General features: G+C 37.7%; 1 protein-coding gene across 5 annotated transcripts in view; it reads left to right on the forward strand.

Moving 5' to 3' along the window:
• The window catches only part of CADPS2 (calcium dependent secretion activator 2), a 397782-nt gene extending 383701 nt beyond the window's left edge, over positions 1 to 14081 (forward strand). For all 5 annotated transcript variants that reach the window (XM_077773241.1, XM_077773245.1, XM_077773242.1 and 2 more), the window contains 2 exons: positions 8208 to 8312; positions 13909 to 14081. In XM_077773241.1, the coding sequence (XP_077629367.1) occupies positions 8208 to 8312; positions 13909 to 14079 (276 nt within the window). In that variant the 3' untranslated portion in view covers positions 14080 to 14081. The remainder of the gene's footprint in view (positions 1 to 8207; positions 8313 to 13908) is intronic.
• The last annotated feature ends 2987 nt before the right edge of the window (positions 14082 to 17068 follow it).

The following is a 17068-nucleotide window of genomic DNA, read 5'->3' on the forward strand; positions in this document are numbered from 1 at the left end:
GGGGAACCATACCTTGGGATAGAAGTCCAGACGGAGGGACTGTCATGCCTAGAAATCCCAGATTTAGAGAACATGCAGCAGAGGGTCAGGTCTTTCAGTTTGCTGAGCATGGATCCTGTGGGAGTGAGCCGTGAGTTGGAGACTGAATGGTAGCTGGTTAGTTCAGACCTTACAGCGCTCCCAAAAAATAATTTTTGGAAAGCTGGTTTCCCATTTCTATAAGGAAACTGAAGCAGGAAGACCTGCTAATAGTTAATCCTCAGGCCGAGATTTTTCTCTAAGGGTTGTGCCATTCAGTAGAAGCCCTTCTGGGAATCTGATGTATATTTTTATTCAGATCCTACATTATGAATTTAACTGTGATACTGGCCAAAATTGTATACGTAGTATCCAAAACGGCTCATTCAACCAGATAAAAAGGTCGTAGTGCCCAAATGAACCATTCAGAGACGATGTGACCCATACTGGTACCTTGAGCAGGATAACTGGACCGACCAATGAGTTTGGCCAGGCCAGTGATGAGTCATTTCAGTCAAAAAATTGGCCAAACCAGCATGCACCCCATCACTGGTCATGAAGTAGGAGAGAGGGGAACAGCTCATTATCTGAAATTTTCACTTTGTAATGGATCTTTTTAACACCAGGAAAAGAGCCCCAGAATAAACTTTTAGAGGCACTTGCCTACTTGAATATAATGAATAATAAAGAACAATATTGATTTCAATGCTCTTTGTGTACTGTGGGGAAAGACGGGCTAGTTTAATAATACTACTTTCAGGACACTTTGAAGTTAGGGGAATTTTGGATTCATGAAATGGTAGCGGAAAAGTACTTGTACAACTCCCAATTTACGGAAGGTATCCCGTTATGTAACTTGTATTTCGTAACTTAAGAGGATGCAATTCATCTAGAGATATATTGATATTTATACATTTTTTTGTCATTTCTTTAAGTAATCTCTACGATCCCGATTGTGGGGCTCAAACTCATGACCCTGAGATCAAGAGTTGGATATTCTACTGATTGAGCCAGCCAGGCACCCCTGCATTTTTAACAGAAAATATGGGAGCACCCAGGTGGCGCAGTTGAGTAAATGTTCAACTCTTGGTTTCTGCTCAGGTCATGATCTCACAGTTCATGGAATTGAGCCCTGCACTGGGCTCTGTGCTGACAGTGTGGAGCCTGCTTGGGCTTCTCTCTCTCCCTTTCTCTCTGCCTCTTCCCCTGCTTGCTTGTGTGCAAACTCTCTGTGTGTCTCTCTCAAAATTTAAAAAATAAATAAAAGAGAAAGTATTGGGGGGGGGAGTATTGAGCTTTAAGAATAGGAAAGTTTTTCAGTGTTCTAACAAACATTTATTAGGTACCTACTACATGCCAGTCCTTACATGTTATTAGCACTTATTACATTTTCTTAACTCAAAGAAAACCTCAAAATGTTCATAAGCTCTTCTTCGCAGACTTCCTGATAGAAGTAGAAAATGAAAACCACCCTGAATATGAGGGTGTCACTGAATATGAAAGAAGAATGATATGAATCAACTGCTTCTCTCCTCTGTGTTTATAAAAACAAAAACAAAAAAAAGATGAAGAAAGCTGCATATATAGATCAGGCCCCATTATGAATGAACCAAAGATCTTTTTTCCTATGTTGCCTTGTTTTGTTACAGTGGGTGAAAAAACCCTTTCTCAGTATTTCTAAGCATTAAGCTGTATAGCACCTTAAGGCATCTTAAGAATAGGGTGGCATGGCGTGGGGCACCTGCGTGGTGCAGTCAGTAGCTCCTGCAACTCCTGATCTCTGGGTGGTAAGTTCAAGCCCCACATTGGGCATAGAGATTACTTAAAATCTTAAGAATGGGACATGTGGGAAAGGCATAGCCGAAGAACCACTGGGTCGGTCATCCTAAGGAAATGTGGTTCTTGAAAGAATTGATTTGCATTACATATTACCGTATTAGGTTTAAAAATGTCTTTGGTCTTTGGAAATGCGGCTTGCATTCACTTGAGAGAGAGTGTGGTAGACTTCTTTGAAACAATTAATAAGCATTTCCTGTTTACTTCACAATCCGGTGTTACAATTACGATCAGTAACCCCCAGGAATGGTAGAGGTTGTTTTCTTAGTTGTCTGCTGGAAGCAGCAAACTGCCTGTAAAGAATCAGAGATTTTATTGACAGAACAGACTGTTTTCTAGAAGGGACTGTAATAGCCTAGCAGTCATGAGTACAGACTCTGAAGCATGTATCCGTATAGATAAGATATAGATCTAACCTTGCCGTGCATACCTATTGTATAAACCTGAATAACACGCTTCATATAAACTCAGATTCCTACCTATGTAAGCTTAGGTTTCCATGTACGCAAAATGGGAAAAATAACAGCCATCTCATGAAGGTTGTTCTCAGAAGTAAATGAAATTTTAACTGATGCATTAAATTTCCCAGGGAGGACTTGAAAAATCAGATGACTTTATAATCAGAATTCATAAAAGAATAGAGATGAATAACTGTACCTCACAGTTCTTGAGAAATCTCATTCATTCCTCATTGCACTTTGTTTTCTGTTTGTAATATATTTGCGCTTCATTAAAAGGCCAAAGTAAGTTAATAACAAACAAAAGAACAGGTGATAGAAAGTTCTGGAACTCTAGACTTGCATTTTTTTTTTTTAAAGAATAAAGCTGTATTTAAGCACCATGTAAAAGAGTGTGACAATTGGCTTTTCCCTGCAGTTCATTTTTTTTGCAAGAATCACAAACTGTGTTGGTTCTAATTATGCCCTTTATTCTGACAATCAAATCTAATATTATAGTATTTGTGGAGAACATCAAAATCTTCTTACTTAAAAGCCAGGTTCACAGACTCTACCCTTCATATTACAGATGAGAAAACTGAAACAGAGCCAGCTCGGACTGGCTTGGTCAGGCAGACAGAGCATAAAAGGCGCTGGCCCTTTTCACCTCTCAGCTTCTATGTTATGTCCTTCTCTGCCATGTTGACAGCCAGTCCTCCGCTTCCATGATCAGGTGCAAGTCTCTGTCTTTCCCCCCACCAACGGCTCTGGGTCTAGCTGGGAATCTTGATAGGTATAGGTTGGGTTGAACACTTCCTGTATTTTTAACCATAAGAGGTCGGTTTCTGTTTTCCTGAAATGTGGCCCTCACTCCTATTCCAAGCCAACAAAAAATCCGCACTTGAAACTTTATAGATGCTTGTGTTTCAGGTGTGTGTTATGGAGAGCCCCATAGCATCGCTTCGGTGGGATGCCTCATATGGGGGGGAGTTCTGGTACTATGTTTCAAATTTACCATAAATATAAAGCTTGCACTTTAGTGTTTAGAAATGGGAAGTGACTGGCCACTAACGAATTTAGTTACGTTAAATAGATGCAGTGTTGACAGAAGATATAGTCAATGTACAGTGAAGCATTTATATTTACTTTTTAATATACTGGTGAAACTGTAGGGCATTAACATTTCTAAATAGTTTGTTGCTCTCCAAAACTACAAAATGATACTAAAGAATGCCTTGCATTTATCAACTTAGCAAAACCTTCGGCATTTCAAAAATATCTTTTGTTCTTTTATCCCATTCAACTTGGCATTCAAAAAAAAATACCTATTTCCACCTTAGGACATTTTCTAGATGGTATTGCATTTGAACTTGGTGACTCAACACTTATAAAACAGACAGCTTGCCTTGAAATAAATGAAGAAATACATACACACCATAGAAGTTTAGCTGTTCCATATCTTAGTGCACTAAAATCTCTTGGTTTTCTTTTTCTTTTTTTCCCTGTTGTTCACCTATTGAGTTGAGCATAGCTGGAGAAGAATGAAAATATATCAACTAGTTGTACCAATTCATAATCAATAAAAAGCTAAACACTTAAGCAGAAAATATATCATAGATTTGCTCCCTAGCAAAGCAGCTATTTCTGCCTTGCCACCATCATCAGAATCCACATTCTGACAGAAATCATTTGCTTGAAGCAGCCGTGATATATAAACCGTATGTGGTCTTGTGGTTCAGATTTAGGAATATCAGCCACAGAGGGGCTAAAGGCATTGTGCATTAGTATGTATTGAGACTTCATTCCAGGTGGCCAGCAGCTGGACTTTTTAAAAATAAAACTTCCAAAATTAATGTGAAGGGCTTGTTTCTAGGCAATAAGTGTTACATTTAATTGAATCACCCTCCGAAATGTTATAAATTAGGTGGAAAAGGGAGTTTGCATATTTAATATATTTGTTTTATATTTCCACTAGTCAACAGAATAATGAAATTCCTTAACTACTTCTCTTTAACTTGCATGAAGAAAGCACGGTATGTTGCTAAATCTCTTTTCACCAGCACCGCGGAGAAACAACTTTAATCCTTGTTAGAAAATTGCCGAGTCTGGGACTGACAAAGAGCTCATGCTTGTTCCATTGTTAGTGCTCCCCGGCCCCAAGAGCAGAGCCCTTTACAGCTGCGTGGATCCCGCCGGCTCAGCTGCACTATTTAGGAGAGGAGGTTTGTCAATTTCTATTGACAATGGAGAGAGTTTTTCAGGGCCTGTAGCAGTGCTGACACAGTTGGGGATCAATGCCAGCCATTCAGACTGCACCCTCTTTCATTGCTTTGGTTTGTTAATTCAAGACTAAAGGTCCACTGAGGGGGTTCAGGGTGTTTAAGAAAGCTGATGAACTGTTTAAGAAAGCTGATGAACTGCAAGCATTTATAGCCCTGGTGTGGCAATTTCCATAGTCAGTGGCAACTCCTGGCACTGAGGGAGCTGTGTCCTTGTTGACCCTCTTGTTATTAAAAATGCACAAGTGCTGCGCTTCTCAATATTTCAACAATCTTTCATTGTCAATACCACCTTCTGAGCCCTTCAGCTTGTTGCTTGCTCTAAAGATCTTCTTAGATTGGGTTTGAAAACTTCACCTTAAACACTAGATTAGACTGATGTTCTGTTTTCCGTGCTCCTGTTGATTTGTTGAACCTTCCCAGGGCTGGAAAGCAAGTAGCAGCTTGATGGGGAGACGGGCTGCTAATATGATTTACCAGTCTACAGTCATGCACAATAAGTGTGAATAAATACAGGGGTCTCACAGAGTCAACCCTAGCCTTTCCTTCTCTTTTATTTTTGCTTTAAAAGAAATATCTCAAGAAAATGAAGTGAGTAATGCATGCCCTTACAGGAGTTGAATGAACCACAAAAAGAAGAGAAAAAAAGACATTTTTTTTGTTAAAGTGGTAGGCTGCTGTCATGGATTGATGTAGGAAAAACATGTAGAATATACACTTACTGCTTTATTCCCAAGTAGACCAAAGTAAAGAATGAAGCAGTAATGCTATACCCATGACTTCAGTGCAGACCACAGCGCCCCTTCCTTGTCATCCCCTGAAGGGGAACGTGAATCGTCTGCCGAATTATTTTATAAAATTAACTTTTCCGAAACGAAAGGACATTTTCTAACATTTACACTTTACTGGACATTCACCCTTTTTGAATGCTTTTTCCCTTGGTAACGTTGGAGGGTTGGTTTTGTTTGGGGTGGGGGGAGATGCCGCAAAGCTACCTTTGACTTTTTTGTCAAGGTATAAAATGGGACCTACCGTATTCCAGCACCCCAGAGAGGAACATGTCAGTTCCAGCACCAGAAATAGGAAAGTGCTGGAGAGTTCTGTTTGGTGGTTTTATTTGTTTGCTTATTTATTTGCTTGGAGTGTGTGTGTGTGTGCGCGCATGTGTGTGTGTGTGTGTGTGTCTATTTCATTACATACAAGAAAGAAGCAGTCCTAGTGGGTTTTTTATTGTTAGCTTGTTCTTAGTAGCAACATAAACCCTGAGCGAAAGTACTGCTTTCTCTTTGTTATTTGCTTGTTTTAGCTGAAAATCTTCAAAATGCTTTGACCTGGAGACCAAAAAAATAGGCATTTGTATCTGATAGAATTATTTTTCTTACAGAATTTTTCTTATAATTTGGTTGCCTTTAAAATTTTACTTAACAGTGGTTCTCTTTTTTTCTCTCTTTATAGTTAACTTCAGATCATTTGATTCTCAACTTAGCTTTCTCTACGTTAATAATTTTGGCATTGTGTTAAAGAAGTTATATTAATAATAAATTTCTGTGTTACATTAGATGCCCTTTTGATTATCGCTTAATCATAAGTATCGTTGATGTGTAATGGGAAAATGAGTTAAATTAATTTTAAATTGTGTAAGGATTTTTAAGAACATAAAGATGCATATGGAGTAATTTTAAGAAAGCATTTTCATTTCCTTCAAATTCATAAAACTTACAATAAATACAGTAACTTTATAGTCTGACAGATTAACTAGTATGTTATGCTAGACCATATATCATATTTTGTTTCCCCCAACAAAAAAAATACATTATCTCTTGCAGAAGGACTATAATTTAAGAGTTATAACCATTGTGACTACATTTTAGCTTTCAAATTATCTGGAGAGTGGTGTGGAAGTGAGGGTCTTAATATAGTATACCCATATTCAGTATCCCCAATACTTGGGAGTGTTTGTGTGTATTAAAATAGAATTCGAAAGGTTGAGGCTATAAATAATTTGAAATAAGGAAATATAGGATTTAAGTACCATTAGAAAGTAATATCTCAGCTGAAGTAGTGAATTTATTAGCAATTTTTTAAAAGAATTTAGGAGTGTATCTTATTTTGTAAAACTTATTTCTGATACTTTTACAATGTCCTGAAAATTAAGAAAGTAGTCATTAGGAATGAGCAAAATCAGGTACATGAATAATATTTTTTTAAATCCTAGTCTATCTCACATTTTAAAAACCTGAAACTTTCATTCGTCTATGTGATGTAATATTTAGTAAATCAGTTACTCATTTTAATTACCTTATCTCATTTTATGCATGTATGTTCAGTGTATTAACAAATTAATAGAAATGAGTCTAATGAAATGTGAAACTAATTCATGTTTAATTCATGCTTAAAATGCCATTTCTTATACCAAATTTTGTCAGAACACGGTTAATAAATACAAGTCCAGATATTTTCAGACTTACTTGTAACATGTAAGGTTTCTCTTAGAAATTGAATTTACTATTTTAATACGGAAGAAAAATATTTTTATGAGTTTTCTCTGTGTTTGAATACCTAAGACACATGTACCACACAGACATGATGTATTGTGTCACTGTGTTTGTGTTTACAAACAAGACACAGCATCCCTTCTCTCCTGAAAACTCTCGTCATTTCCAAAGTGCTGAATGGGCTTTGAGATTTCTTATGATTATCTGAATAAGTAGCATTATTATTTTTCCAGTGCTACCTAAGCCTGGCTCTAGCATGTAGTGCTGAAGCCCTTAAAATATCACCACTAATGGCAGATTGCCTTTAAAAAAAAAAAAAAAAAGGCAGGAACAAATTTCTTCTACTAAACTCGTAGACATTATATAGGAGCAGGAAGTTAACATTGGAGAAGAATTTCGGTTTTCCTCTTAGGAGAGTGGTAATAAACAGAGAGAAAAATATGAACCCTCCAAAAACACTTGCATAATGAAACCAATTCTTCCTTTTCATAATTTGGTCAACTGACATCTTCTTTTTGAGTCTTATAGACACAACAGTTCCATCCTGAATAATGTTCCTTCCTCAGGTCTCACATCTTAAGGTGGTTTTAAAACATCTTGGCAAATACTTAACAATGATAGTGGATAAAGTTATGATTGAGGTTCATGTCTCACCATCACTTGTGTAAAATGTTATTTCTAGGTATTGACTGCATGTGTCAAGGCATAAATCTACTCATTGATTTTTACATAACATACAGGCTAATAAGAAATTTCCCGTCCTAAGTAATTTACCTGCTTTTTCCTGCTGTTTGGAAGTCCATTCAGTCCCATAGCATGTATTTAGTGCCCATTGTTACCTCCCAATTACAAAGCAGGCCTCTAGGCCTGCAAGTGCAAAAACACGGTTTCCCATGAATATGTTACAGCTGAAAGACTAATGTTAATTCATGTAGAGAACAGCCTAGGTCAACTTAGCAGATTTTCTAGCAAAACATACAATTCTGTTAACAGGAAATTATAGCATTATTGACTTCAAGTGCTGATCTGTGGTCATTTCAGAGTGTTTCATTACCCCCTCATTACCGAATCTGTTACATGAATACTGCAGAGGCTGTTTTCTTTTCTGTTCTCCTCCCCTCTGCCCCCATCCTTCTTTCCAGCAATGGTACAGCAGTTCCATGAAAGTCATTTGTGTCTGGTTGGCTGATAGATTAGACCTTCAGCTTCATATTTACCAACTGAAGACGCTCATCAAGATTGTGAAGGTAAACAAAATGTGTTGAGATGTGAATTGCCCACCAAGCTATAAAGAATAATGGCTAGATATTGACATATAAGAAAATTGTATGTGATGCACCTGAGTAGATGTAAGTACTTTAAAAACATCGCTCTCAGCAATGCTATGCCACTGTTTACTTCCATTTTCAGTTAGATTATCAAGCAAAATTAAATTTTTCTGCAATAAATAAAAGATATTTTATCAAGTAGTCACATTTTAAATGTGACTAATGTATACAAAGCCTCTGGCACATTTATCTGATTGTAGTAGGTAGGTCCACAGTAACTTGGTCTTTATTCTCTTAAGTATAAAAATGTTTTCTCCTCCTAATACATTTCCTTCATGCTTATTAGGATTAATATCATTACGAAGGCTTTTTTTTTTTTTTTTTTTTTTTGAGAGACAGGCACACATGCATGTGCTCACGTGGGGAGGGGCAGAGAGAGAGCGAGAGAGAATCCTAAGCAGGCTCCATGCTGTAAGCACAGAGCCAGCAGCAAGGTTCAATCTCACCAACCATGAGATCACAATCTAAACTGAAATCAAGAGTCAGTACTTAACCAACTGAGCCACATAGGTTCTCCATGAGGGCTTTTGAATTGTATTTGTCCACAGCATAAGGACAGTGTCCATTATTTTGTTACATCCTGACACAAAAGTAACATTGTCACTGTCTAACTTCCTTTGGAACCATGCCCCTCCCACATGTAAGAGATAATCAGTTTGAGTGTTGGGGACCATCCCAAACTACCAACAAGTGTCCCATCACTTAAGGCCATTTTGTCTTTTGCACTTCAAGAGAAAAGGTAATAACATACGTTTTATATTTAGTGAGTATTTAAAGTAATATGTTTATTTAGCACAATTTTTCGCACTTTGTAATTCTAGTGGAAACACAAAATTTGCCCCACGTATGACTTTTTCCTACAGTTGAGACAAATCCTACCTTATGATTAAAAACAAGCTATTGAGAATCAGCTGTTCTTTTAAAAAGATGACCTTACTTCCATTTTAGTGCCATTTGTCAAATGGGATTTACATATACCTCTATGTGTGTGTGTATATAGGTACAAATATGTATATGTTTATATTTACGTGTGCGTATGTGTATATGTGACACACACACTCAGTGGTTCTCAACGTGTCATTCCTGATTTATCATTATCAGCATCACCTGGGAACTCATCAGGCATACACATTATTGAGCCCCACCCCAGACCTACTGAGTCAGAAACTCTGATTCTGGGGCCTGGCATTCTGTATATTAACAAGCCCTCTGGATGCTTCTGATGTTAAAGTTTGAGAGGAACTATTGCCTTCCATCATTAAGTTTTATCCACATTAAAATATTTTCCATCATTTTCTAGGTTCCTATTGTCTAATTAGAATACAAATTCTTTTGTAATAGACACACGGGTTATCATAAATTAGAAAGACTCATAAATAGGAAAGTTCTGTTCTAAAGTGAGAAATTGGCAAATCTACCGGAATATAGAACCAGGCCTATAATGTCACAGTAATAGCAATCATGATTAGTCACAAAGAACAAGTAAAATTATAGCCGCCCACTAATTTTGAATACCTCTGAACATATTACATTTTAATGGACAAAATGCTTTTGGCTCAGAACGCTTCTCACCAGGTGTTAACTTGTTTTACAAAGAAACCGAAAGCATAGTATAATACATTCATATTTGCCTTCGATTCTGCAATGTTTCTTCCTTGTTTCTATTAATGTAACTCGGAGAGCTTTCAAATGAAGTTTGTTTTTCCTGAAAGAGAATCAGAATCTGTGTGTACCTTCTAAATATATGTGTATGTTAAGGTTGCAGTCTGTACTCTAATACTGGGATTAAATGCTACCTTACGATCAGCCATATATTCAAGCTAATGTCTATTGCATTCAAGATGTCAGAAATTATGTATTTGGCTGATTAGTACTTTTTGGCTGGATTGTTCAGCTCTCTATTTTGTTTTTAGAATACAAATATTGTTAATTAGCCCATCATTTGTTTCTTTCAAAGCTCTTCCTCTTCTCATAGTCACACATGTCACTACAATTAAGGATCAAACACCAGTGAATACTTTAGCAGAATAAAGCGATAATGTCACGAATTATGCGGTGGCATTTCCATTGTGCTCTACACCAATCAATTTATCTTAAACATATTCTTCATTATGGCTACCAATAGTCAAGACGGATAAATATGGAAATACAGTTCATGAATATGTTTGACTTTCCATGCTTTGTTTTTCACAAGCAAGTCCCCAGACTCAGCCAATCCTTTCTCTGGCTAATACATTTAATCAAATTGTAGAGCTTTATTTAATAATTAAAAATTATTATTTTCACAAAGAAAATCATGATGAATTAATAAGTTAATGTTTTGATTGTTTCCTACTTTGAATATAAATAGATGTTAGCCAATTTCATACAAAGATTCGTAATTCTTTAGAACCTATATTGTTATATTTATAATGTTAATTTTTCAGTGAATTTAAGAAGCTCTTCAATAACACATATATATGGGGTGCCTAGGTGGCTCAGTCGGTTAAGTGTCCAACTTTTCCTTTTCGTTCAGGTCATGATCTTACGGTCATGGGATCGAGCCCCATGTCAGGCTCCACAGCATGGAGCCTGCTTAAGATTGTCTCTCCCTCGCCGTCTGCCCTCCCCTGTCCGCTTGCACACATGCCTGCATGCTCTCTCTCTAAAATAAAAAATTAGGTGTAAATAGCACACGTATACAATTGTGAAGGCCCCTGAGTAGGCTTTCCTTCCATCCACATCCCCCGGCGTTAGCCTGCATGTTGCCACAGAGTAGTGCATTCCACCAAGGAGCCAAGCCGCTGGGTTGTTGTTGTTTTTTGGTTTTGTTTTTTTTTTTTTGCTCTACAGGCATTGTCATTCTTCTCTACCCACAAAACCCAGATACCATCAAGATGTATGTTTTAGCCAACTTTGGCCCGCAGAGACACTCAGATCCTAACCAGTTTGTCCATGGTGCCCACTGAGGAAAAAAAGCAAACTCCACTAACAGATTCGCAAAGAGTTTAGGGCCACAAAGTCATTTGCAAAGTTTTAGCATCAGAATGATTTATTGAAGGAGGGGGGAAAAACAGAACCCTCAAACAATCCAAGTGGCTGATGGATTCGGGTTCTCCCTTGTGGCTCTATGACATTTAAAAGCAGTTAATGTAGGTCAGCTGCTGCTTTTACTAGGCGAAAAGAAGACAAGTGAGCAGCACCTGGTGGCGGGCCCTCGTCTTAAAGAAGAGCTAAGCAGACCTTCGTTGCCAGCCACAGAGGATGTCGGAGAGCCAATAATATTTTATGAATTCGAAGGAGAGAGAGATCGCAAGGATACCAGTCCTGCAGCTCCCCTAACTGCTTATTGCTTGGTGATAAAATGAGGCAGTAGAGTCTGAATTACATATAAATTAGAAAGCCTTCAGGACCACAGACCCACAATACAAATCTGTCCTGGTCAACTTACTGACAATTAAGCTAAGTCGAAGAAAAGTCAATTCTAATGAATTGAGAAAGTAGAACTTATAAACTCAGTATATAATTGTCAATGGAACAATAATATTTCATGTCAGACACATTATCTACACATGAATATTCTGTGTACTTGACATATTTTTAATCAAACTATTCAACGGTTAGTCTTAAATACAAATCTCTGTGGTAATAATACTATATATATTAATTACCAGATTTTCTGGACAAAACTTGCCCTTGAGAGCCATTTCCATATGTTTTGATGCAAATGACCATAGGTTTTGGTGTAAGAGAGTACTACCTTAGTAGTAATGAGAGTAACACCTTAGGAAGAGAAGATGAGGATGGTGGGGTGTAAGTATCTTAAAATATTAAAATGTAAGTAAAAATAGTTTTGGTCACTTAAGAAACCACTCTCTGAATCAGATTTGTATTTGCTGTTAAGATACCTCTGATACTATACAGTATTTCTCACAGTTCAGTTTATTTCTGGACATGTGACAGACTTTTCAAATATGAATTTTATGTATAAGAATGATACAAATGAGAAAAAAATTATTATTCACCCTCCATACTTGCTTTTGGTATAGCTTCTGAAACTTGTAATGATACTGTGGGGCATACATAAGTCAGATTAAAGAAGACAGGACAATAAAATGTGAAAATACTAATAGCCCCACGACCTTGTAATGATTTTATTTCTTCCCGGAAATCTCTTAGTAAGCCAGATGTGTATATGAAGAGGATTAAGATGCTATTCATCAGCAATTCCTACCTCATATGAATAAGTACCTTCAATTAAACTGTGTGAATATTAAAAGTTTCCTTCCATATATTGTGTTGAATGGATCAAGCATGTCTTTGTGTTAATTTCCAGCTACTGGATTTGTAACGTTGGGCCAGAAAGTACATCATTCCTTCTTAGTTGATTTTTTTTAATCTAGTAAGTGTAAAGCAGAAAACAAAAAAATACCTACTAGAAACACATAACAATGGTGGCATGTTGATACTGACACTTGAGGCCAATCCATTGAAACCTGAAGGCTTACTATTCTAAATCTAACATAGGACAGTAAACAAAATCTTGAAAGATATTTAGCATTAAAAGCCTTAGAAGTGCCTCTACACAATGGGATATCTTCATTTGTGTTTTGTTTCCACACTGAACTAATTCTAGACTTTTCCTACAACTTTAAAAATAAGTAATAAAACACCAGTCCTATTTGGTCGCAGAAAAATCTTATATGAGGAAAATTGCACATAAAGGAATAAGGGAAATAAGGGAAGCTTTATAGGTGACACATCATAAGTGCCACAGAACCCGGAATTCTGTTGTTCCTGTCATTGTTCTCAGGATTCATGATATAAACACTAACATGATGTTTGTTCTGTTTTTGACATATGATACATCAGATGATAATTGGCTTTTCACAGAAACTATAAATATATGTTGTATTTACTGTCTGTGGAAGCTTTATACCAGAATTTGACACTTCACATTCCAAGGGAATTTCAAAAGGAAAGGGCAGAATTCATACAGACTTCTATGTGTACACAAATGTGTACCTGGTGTACCTATAAGTTAATTTTATAATTCACAAATGCTGAAAATGCAAACTTCTTTGACTGAGAATAGGATTAATTATCTCCCTCCACACCTCCCCCCAAAAGCTAATACATTTCATAAAATGTATTTTTCAGTATTAAAGTCATCTCAACTGAAAAACTAAGAATTCCTTCACTTAAAAAATATACATAAGTGCATATCATTTTACCTTTGTTACAAGCTGTTCAAAGAGTGAAGTCTGTGCAATTAGTATTTCGAGGGAAAGCTCACCTGTCATCTCTCACAACATCTGATCTATTCAGAGTGATTCTAGTTTGAAAAGCAGGATCGAGGTCTCTCATTTCGTTTTCTCCCCAGAAATATACCAACAGGTTGATTGACATGGGCACCTGCAATCTGAATCCATTAGTGAATTGTCCGACATTATTTTTGAAATGCTAACTGAGTGTACCTACAGACATCCATACATACAATTCGTGAGCTATCTAAGCAGATTCTCTCTTCTTCCAGAAAACCTATAGGGACTTCCGACTGCAGGGTGTGTTAGAGGGCACCCTGAACAGTAAGACCTATGATACTCTGCACAGACGTTTAACGGTAGAGGAGGCTACAGCCTCGGTCTCAGAAGGAGGAGGACTTCAGGGCATCACCATGAAAGACAGTGACGAAGAAGAAGGCTGAGAAACNGGAGGAAGGAGGACCTTGACATTGTTTATTTTGTACCCTGTCCTTGTAATTACTTTGATTGTTTGGACCAAATAAAAACGCTTGTATTTCACTCAGCATTGTAAAGAGTGAACCTGGAAGCGGAGTTAGAAGGGAAAATACCAAGTTTCTTGGTGTTGGGGATTTTTTAAGATGAGCCTCTCTTGTGTAGTTTGACCTAAAATGAGCTTTGGTTTTGTGATTGGAACATGACTTTTTGGTTTTTTGGAAGATTTGACTTTTCCGTCTGTAATTCCATCAAAGTAGTGTCCTGTGTGTGAAATGAGCTCTGTATTTCTCATAATATGACATTGTGAGAAGAAGCCACTTTGGATCACTGTGCCAGCTCTATTGTGCCCTTGTTAAAATGGTGTGTATTTAATAGTTTATCATTTATGTATGAGGGGATTTTTTTTTTGTAGTTATTTGCCATTGTTGCGCTGTGTGTAAAAACTTTAACCTTGGTTCTTAGTATTCTGAATTCATCTGCAGGCTTCAAGGACTGCCAAACCCAAATATAGACTAGATTATCCACCAGCTTGTGTCTTGTTTTATTCTGAACATTTCTTCTTTCAAGTGTAAGAAAAAAAGCCCAAAGTGTAAGGTAGTAAATGTGCTGCCGTCAACATAACCGTATTCTCCGACTTCTAAGTGTAACAGCTTGCAGGCAATAAAAATCTATTTGGTCAAAACCACTCCTGTATTTATTAAACTTGTATAAATTAAATGCAGTAAAAAAATGTTTGCAGTATTATAAACATCCCAACAATTTGGCTCTGTGTTTTTGTTTCTTTTTTCTTTTGTTTACAATCAAATGAGTACAAGATATCAACAGTGTTTTGCACCTAGAAGACACACACATTTGTTGAAAGAATAAGTTACTACGACAGACAGCATATTTCCATAGCGAAGGTCATGTTGACTACATACTCATATGTGTTATTAGTTAACAGTAGCAGTTGGTGTTAACTAATAATAAGTAATACTAGGAATGCTAGTAATTGAACTAGCAATCGATGTATTAGTTAACCATTATTTCTTCTTCCAAAGTATTTGCTAAAATTTTGAAAGATAAATAATAGTGTTCCGCTTTGTCATTTCTCTCTGAGTTTTACTTTTGCGTTTTTTCCTAAAATGCATATTGTACCACTACATTCATTCGTAAATAATCTTTTTAATTTTTTTATGTTTTATTTATTTCTGAGAGAGAGAGAGACAGCATGAGCAGAGGAGGGTCAGAGAGAGAGGGAGACACAGAATCTGAAACAGGCTCCAGGCTCTGAGCTGGCTGCCAGCACAGAGCCCAATGCCGGGCTGAACCCCCAAACCGTGAGATCATGACCTGAGCCGAAGTCAGACGCTTAACTGACTGAACCACCCAGGCGCCCTTCATTTGTACAGAATCTTTAAATGAGGTAAGTTCATGCAGAATGAGTGGAGGTGTCCCTGAATTTATGTAAACCGTAGTTCTGGAAATTGGGAGGTAAAACTGACTACTTAGACCTCCAAATTCATCCTGCTGTGGTGTTATAAATGGTGTCTCAGTAGCTGGCCTAGCCCACAAAATCCATTTAATTCAGTGATGATATACTACTGGTTTGGCTCACATCTGGGTCCTAGGGGTAAGACACCCTCTGATACAGGAAAAAAGTGCAAGGCCTTGTCTTCTCCTTTCCTGGATTAGAGACTCCCTCTACCAACTCAGTACTGTGGAAAGGCAGCATTTCCTGAAATGTTCTCTTTCCCTGTCTTCACTTTCACATCCAGTATCCTCCTCTCTTTGGGCCCCTAGGTGTCCAGTTATGCCCCCCTAAACCCCTCAGTGGTACCCCTCCCGGTGGTTGCTACCACACAGCTCAAAGAGCAGTCTACTTGGAATTCCCTGCCCTTATTTCCCTCTAAATGTCTTTGATTCGGCTCTTCTCTAAGTAATTGGCCCATGTTGTCCTAAAGTATGAATGATGAATGACTGATGCCCCCCCTCCCCCCAGCCATATGTATAAATACTCAAGGAAATATCTAGATGATCCGATTCAGAAATGCACTTGGGTCCAGGAGCGTCTTGCTGCTGGTCTATTTCACCTGCTTACTGGGCCTCTTTGCTGGTCAGCCTCTTGTAGCCTCTCTCCAGATTTGAGCGCTCTCTGCTCCTTCCCTTCTGCACTCAGGAGATTTCTAAAAGCTCCATTCCCCACTCGAACCTTCAGTGGCTTCCACAGGGAGAACAGCAGAGCCAAAGGCGGGTTCTGGGGATGCTCAGAAGTTCCTGATAACTAAGTGGACTAACCTCTGAGCCACAGAGTGGTGTATGAAGAGAAATCTATAAAGTAACTGAAAAAGAATGAAATGTCATTTTTGGGTTTTTGCCCAGAAATTCTCTGCGACATAACTGCAAATTGCTTGAGATGGCTTCATAATTGTTGACCGGCGTGTGTAACTGTTAGGGTGAATCCCCAAGCATCTGTCTGTTAAAGGAAGCCAAGTGTTATTATTTCTCTAAAAAGTATTATTTCATTTAAAGGGATTTAATTGAAAGACTAACCAGTTTTAACAACAGTTTTTAAAGGAAAATCATTTTTTTAACTCAAAGAAGTAGTCCTACCCTCCTAAATGGTTCTAGGCGAGCTCCAGAAAGTGCATTTGGGGGCCAGTTTCGTGAGTGTTGCAGGAGAAAATAGCTACTGCGGTCCAATATCCAGCTGGAATGGGTCTGTTAAAGAAGACGTCTAAAAGGAAAGTTTCTCTGAACACATGGAGAAAAATAATAATCATGCCTTTTCCCGGAAAGGGAAAGAACCACACAGAGCTTAACGTAAACCTCTCAGCTCCAGCTGTGGGGTCGTTCTTGCATTCACGGATTTTTCCACTTGAATTCCCCGTAGTTCTTGCTCATTGTCCCTCGCTCGGCAGAAAGGATTTCCTGCTACTTTTGCAGTAAACGCCCGTGCAAAGTGTCTCGGGGCCA

The sequence above is a fragment of the Crocuta crocuta genome, unplaced genomic scaffold (assembly GCF_008692635.1).
Source record: "Crocuta crocuta isolate KB4526 unplaced genomic scaffold, BGI_CrCroc_1.0 scaffold16, whole genome shotgun sequence".
Taxonomy (NCBI): Eukaryota; Metazoa; Chordata; class Mammalia; order Carnivora; family Hyaenidae; genus Crocuta; species Crocuta crocuta.